Source organism: Fusarium subglutinans, assembly GCF_013396075.1.
Source record: "Fusarium subglutinans strain NRRL 66333 chromosome Unknown NRRL66333_c0000542, whole genome shotgun sequence".
NCBI classification, from domain to species: domain Eukaryota; kingdom Fungi; phylum Ascomycota; class Sordariomycetes; order Hypocreales; family Nectriaceae; genus Fusarium; species Fusarium subglutinans.
In genome coordinates, this window is record NW_023502605.1 from 1 (window position 1) to 5,962 (window position 5,962).

The window sequence follows — 5,962 nt, forward strand, 5'->3', positions numbered from 1 at the left end:
TAATATTATATAGTATAAAATATATTAAAAAGTAAGAAAATAGCCTAGGCTATTAATTAATTAACTATTATATAGTTATAGTAAAGGTTATTTTAAAAAGGTTATTTTAAGTTAATATACTTACTTTTATTAAATATTTTACCTTATATATATTTTATATATTTTAAGCTTAATTATCTTTATAAAAAAGTAATAATTACTTATTTATATACTTTTAAAGTTAGTTATTAAAATATTAACTTTTTAACTAAAACTAAGATCCTAGGTAATAATAAAGGTAATAAGTATCTTACCTATATATATTTATTAGTATTCTTTACCTTTATATACTAAAGGCTAAAGCCTCTTTTAACTACCTATAACCTTACTCCTATTATGGCTGAATCGCCCTGTACGTCTCTTCTGGAAGACTCTGACATGAAGCGCGAGACAGAAGTAGGCATCATAGAAGGACATCCTAGTCGACTTGACTGCTGCTCCAGAAATATATATAGCAGATCGCGCAATCGTGTCTGCTCGGCCTTGAATCCGGCTGGTTTCGCAGACACGTCAACTCTTTCGCCATCATCACAAAGTCCAAGCTCAAGAGCCAAAGACTGCACACAGCCTAGCAACATCCACGGCATGCGATCCGAGGTCTTGGCGGGTAGTATAACATCTCTTAGCCACTGCGCTTCGTTATCATCAGCAGTATCTGCTTGATTATCGAACTGATCATCCCGAGGATAGAAGTCGGTGAGCAAAGTAGACGAGTCCCAGCCATTTGAAGCCGGCGGTAAGTGAATCGCTTGTGGGTGCCATTCTATGATCAACAGAAGAGCTTCGATGGATCCTCGGGTTCTTGTCTTTGCTTTGGATCGCTTCTCCTGGCCAAAGATGATTCCCCTGACGAGATGCTGACAGTGCTCCCATAGTCGGTGGTGGATAATTGTGCTCCTGGCTAGGCCACCGTGACCGCTCAAGACGCGGTACTGGGATGATATCATCAGCATCACACAACAGAGGAGAGGCTCTTATGTGATGAGCTTGTACTGTCTTTCATGGCTTAGAATTAAAGCCCCGTGACACAGGAGATAGTGGTGCTAGATAAACCTTCCAACGAGACGATTAAATATGACATCTTGCATTCATTTTGAATAAGTGTACTTACAGGTCAATTTAGTTGACTGCCTCTTCGCCGACGAACCTGCCCACTCTGACGAAGCGGAAAGCCCGCCATACCTTCAAAGGACTGAGAGAGACGGGACAAATGCGGTTGGGCCCAGGTATCTAACTCTTCAGCCAAAGGTAAGATGCTAGGTAACGGTGAGGGCGATGAGTATAATACCCGTATGTGTTCAATGGTGTTCTTTAACTTTGTACGCTGGGGGCTGAAGCCTTTTAACCTCTCATAACCGTATCATAAAAAGTTAAATTAATAAGAATTAATTAAATAATAATTAAATCTTTTTCCCTTCTAATAATTTCCAAATATTCTCCATCCATAGCATTCAATAAAAAACAGTCACCTATCAATATCTTGTGTAGTTCACCCACACTCCGTAAAGTAAAAGGGACCTTCATACCATAAAGCACCCATACTTCATCGCCCGGCTCTGCTCCCACATTACAGATACCTACATTCCCATTCTGAGTCCTATACAGTGATCGTCCAGCAGTGACTAACTCAACAGCTCCCAGGTAGGCATTTTCCAGTGCCGAGATCTCACCAGACAAGAACTTCTGCCATGCTACTTCGCTAGGAGCATCACTATCCTTGTGGCGCCTCCAGTCCCCTGGAACCATCAGGTCGTGGTTGAGTTCGCCGCATAGAACTCGGGATAGAGCGTTCTGGATGATCTTTCCATTAGTCGAGTTGATTGCTCGCCCGCACATCTTCGTCCATTCTTCAAGAGGAACCTGTATGGCGGCACCGCCAGCTTTAATATAGTCGATGGCTGGCCCGACTTCGATGACAGTGTCCACCTTCAGCCCAGTCACTCGAAGCTCTTTCTCATTTTTGATCTCAACTTCACCGAAACTTCCACCTGAGCTGTTGTAGAGGTCGTAGACGTGTAGTCTCCGGAGTTCAATGCCAACTAGATGTCGCGAATAAACCTGGGAGAAGTCGCGAACCCACGATGGAAGGTGTAGATAGGTTATGCCAAATGCATTGCCGATCAGGATTCGATAGTCATTTCCATTTTCTTGAAGTAAGCGTCGAAACACTTCTGTGTAACATGTAGCCACCTTATGATCGTAATTCGGCCGATAATTCTCGAAGACGGAACGCTCAGCTAAGCCCAGCAGTGGATAAACTTTATCTCGAGGGTCCTTGCAAGTTCGAGAAGCGAACGAAAGAATGATTTCCGCGAGTTTCCGGGGTTCCGTGGGAAGCCTCGACATGACTCTAGAAGCGAGCGCTGGGTCGCTCTTCCAATGACGAGGATAGTGTATGTAATCAATTCGTTCAACATCACCGAGGAAAAAGTCGAGCTGGCGCCTCAAGGTATTGGGGATAAGTTCCAAAGACCGTGCGCAGCACGTTCGAAGGTGGTCATTCCGATTTTCTCTAGCCAAAGAAATTGTCTCGTACGTTGTTTTCCAAGGTCCATACCACACAAGTGATCTTTCTGGCAAGATAATCTCTTGCACTGTCCATGCTCTGGTCCACCATAAACTATTCGAGATGTTCAGAAAGCTTTCCCAAATAGACATGAAAATTTCGTTCGTCTCGAAAGTCCATTCTCCTTTTTGGTCCTTAGAGAAGCCAGGAAGAGCATGAATGTGATTACCATTCGCAAAGTGTCTGATGAGGGAAAAGGGATCAGTTGTTATCGGCTTTTGTGGGGCACCCAACCAGACATGAACAACAGAACATCGGGAGTATATGTCACCCATCATCCAGACTTGATGTGACTTTTCCACCAGGTCGTCTTGGTTCATACATACCGCATCTATCCAGAGTGTGATAGCATCATGCGGGTGTCTGATATGCTGTAGGAATTCCAAAAGGTTTGTTGTGACCTGTAGCTCTTGGCCTTCTACCCAGATGGGCTTCGAAATGGCAAGGTCACCCCAGACATATGAAACACATTCGTAGGGTGGAGTCGATTCATCTAGGTTGACAAGTTGAAGGGTACAATGTATTTCTTCATGAGTTCCTGGAAGAAGCTGCAATATTCGACAATGGCGCTTCGAGTAATCGATTGACAGTTTTCTGTATGCGGCCAGGCTACTATGAGACATTTTTGTGAGAGTCTGAGACTTACTTATTCTTCCTGAGGATGTACTGTGTTTTAGGAGCGACATAACATTCCGAAGAGACTCGAGGCAGGACTTTTGTGTGACAAAATCGAAACAATGATGCAAAGAGAATAGAATTCGATGCGTTTGATGTCAGATGTCGCGGGATACCATACTGAATGACCATTTTCGAAATCAGATCATGAGTAGATAACGGAAACTATAAGCGAGGTGTGACTGTAACACTGTTCCATTCAATAATAAAATACAATACGCAGGTGCTACTTTCTGCAATTATATAAATTAAGAAAGTAAGCAATATAAAAAATAAGCAAGGTATAACTATAATACTATTCTATTTAATAATAAAATGCAATATGCAGTTTCCACTCTCTGCAATCGCATAAATTAAGAAAGCAACTGACTCGCTTAGAATCACAAAATCACAACTCGTCTGTGCGTATCGCCCGTACTTACGGCCTGAAGCTGGCCTGATTCTAGTGTGACAAGCAAGCAGACTCAACCAACCTGAGCAATGGGGATCGTAGGGATGCTGTTGCGAATAGGCGTGGTCATCATTCCTTGGTCCCGACCCCATAACTATGGACTTGGCCACCCAACGAAAAGCAACTCTCTACCGTAATGACCCGTCATCTGTGCAGACAGCGACATTAACTCATATCAATCGATATCTAACACCACCAACAGGCCTCTTGGGGGGTGGCGCAGCGACTTACTGTTATGCGTAATGGTCAAAACCGATATGCTATGAGCAGGAAACCCCGCAGATAAGCCATCTTAGTCGTGTTGCATAACACACTTACGTGTCACGCTGGCCAGGGATAGCGAAAAGCAATGGACGCGTTGGGTTTGCAGTGGTGGCTTTAAATAGTAGGCTTATCTGGAAGTTTCCATTTCGTAAGATGCCTACAGCAGAGCAAATGGATGGTAGGTATTACTCGACTGCCCATCATAAATCTTGTCGAAGATGTCTTGCGGATGCCGTATCTAGTATTGTATACGATCTGATTGTACGTATCGCAAACAGAAAGAAGTCTCGAAACACCCTCAAGATGCAACTTCTCTCGGCTGAACGGATTACCATTGCAATGATGGCCCTTGCGATTATTCTACAGTTCCTCATTTATACGTCCTTTGGGCGCCACCCAGAAGGAGTAAAGGTTGGAAAGCCACTTTCACCGTTGTAAGTATGACACAAGGCCAGCCATAAAATAACTGACCAGTGCTAATGGTCAGTCTTCAATCACACTCAAGTCTCGCTGAACAGCATTTCCGGGATGAAATTCGCCGTCTGTTTTCACCTACGCGTCTCTCGATGACACAAAAGTCGTTCTCTGGTGCTCTTGGGTACCGATTAGATATGAGAGATGAACCAACGTGGAAAACGCATCTTGGCCACGACCTACTGATTATAGATATGGATACTAGGACCCCAGATATTTTTAAGAACCGTTCACATCCAAAGGCAATGAATTGGGAGACATTAAGCTCGACACAGGCCGGAGGAATCATCAGCGCTGCTGTCATGAATCACTTTCTCTACGGTAAGCGCGTATTCTATATAAGTCATAGGATTGACTAGTGACACTATTGGATAGCCCAAGTTCATGGGTATTCGTGGTACGTATCTCTTGACAGGTACAGTAGATTATGCAACTTCTAACGCTGCACTAGTAAGTGATACAGATATGTCTATCTGGAGTTGCTGTATAATCGTTATCTCAAAATCAAGAGTCCCTGCTCTACTAATCTTTACATATTCTGATAGATAAGTATATTAATGCACGAGAGATACCAGACCACGACTCCAGCTGGATCCGGCCGCACGTATTGCACTCCCTTTTGCCACACTACAAAATCATTGTGGCCATGGACACCGATACAACGTTTCAACATCTTAATCTCCCCCTTGAGTGGCTGTTCAACCGATGGGGATTTGTCCAAAATCATACGTCGATTGCTATGCCAGTAGACACTATGGAAGTTAAGAACGGCGACAAGGATGCCAGTAAAGACAGTCGGGGGCAAGTTGTTCTCAATGCCGGCTTCATCGTGGTGCAGAGAGGTGAGCACACGATGGCGATGCTAGACGCCTGGAAAAGCTGCACAGACGGGAAGACGTACCAGGATTGTGGACATTGGAAGAAAAATTGGAGTCACGAACAGAGAGCTTTCTCGGAGTACATTCGTTACGACTTCAACTCCGATAACAGAATTGTGGTGAGTATACTGGTGTGTCTGTAAATGTTGAATGAGTGAAAGATTGCTAACTTATATAGAGCATTCCTTGCGACGATGCTATGGGCTATCCTGAGATCACCGACAAAGAGTGGGTAATAAGTAACTGCACGGGTCAGTTCATACGCCATCATACTCTAGATAAATGGAGGACTAAGTCTAGTGCTACGAATTCAATAATGCAGGCTGTAATCCAAGTTCTACAGCAGGAGCTATATAGAAATTGGGACATGTATTGGGTGCAACAGTAAATAGGTAAACAATTTTTCTTAGAGCCTCCTCCCTGATTGTCTAGCAACCAGGTGATGCTGATGGCCAGCGCAGGAAAGACTCCGCAGGAAGCTAGAAAAATGGCGGCATAACGCGTTGCCTTCTTAGACTCGTCCTGAACAACGACTAGCATAAGGTAGCTAATAAAGTCAATAGAGGCACTACTACTAATAACTAAGTTCTATTTACTAATTTAAGCTCTTAGCTA

The 5,962-nt window shown here is 43.6% G+C and overlaps 2 protein-coding genes across 2 annotated transcripts; one reads left to right on the forward strand and one right to left on the reverse strand.

Annotated features, from left to right (window-relative positions):
- Positions 1 to 3,228, reverse strand: FSUBG_14082 (ARO80-positive transcription regulator of ARO9 and ARO10; the record flags this gene model as incomplete). Its single annotated transcript, XM_036679039.1, has 2 exons — positions 369 to 971; positions 1,537 to 3,228. Coding segments are annotated over 2 exons (2,295 nt in total), but the record flags the coding sequence as incomplete, so codon positions are not given.
- A 1,070-nt stretch (positions 3,229 to 4,298) lies between these two features.
- On the forward strand, positions 4,299 to 5,664 carry FSUBG_14083 (uncharacterized protein; the record flags this gene model as incomplete). Its single annotated transcript, XM_036679040.1, has 5 exons — positions 4,299 to 4,429; positions 4,501 to 4,790; positions 5,015 to 5,466; positions 5,526 to 5,579; positions 5,626 to 5,664. The coding sequence occupies 5 exons, from the start codon at positions 4,299 to 4,301 to the stop codon at positions 5,662 to 5,664; spliced, it is 966 nt and encodes a 321-aa protein (XP_036530458.1).
- Between the last annotated feature and the right edge of the window lie 298 nt (positions 5,665 to 5,962).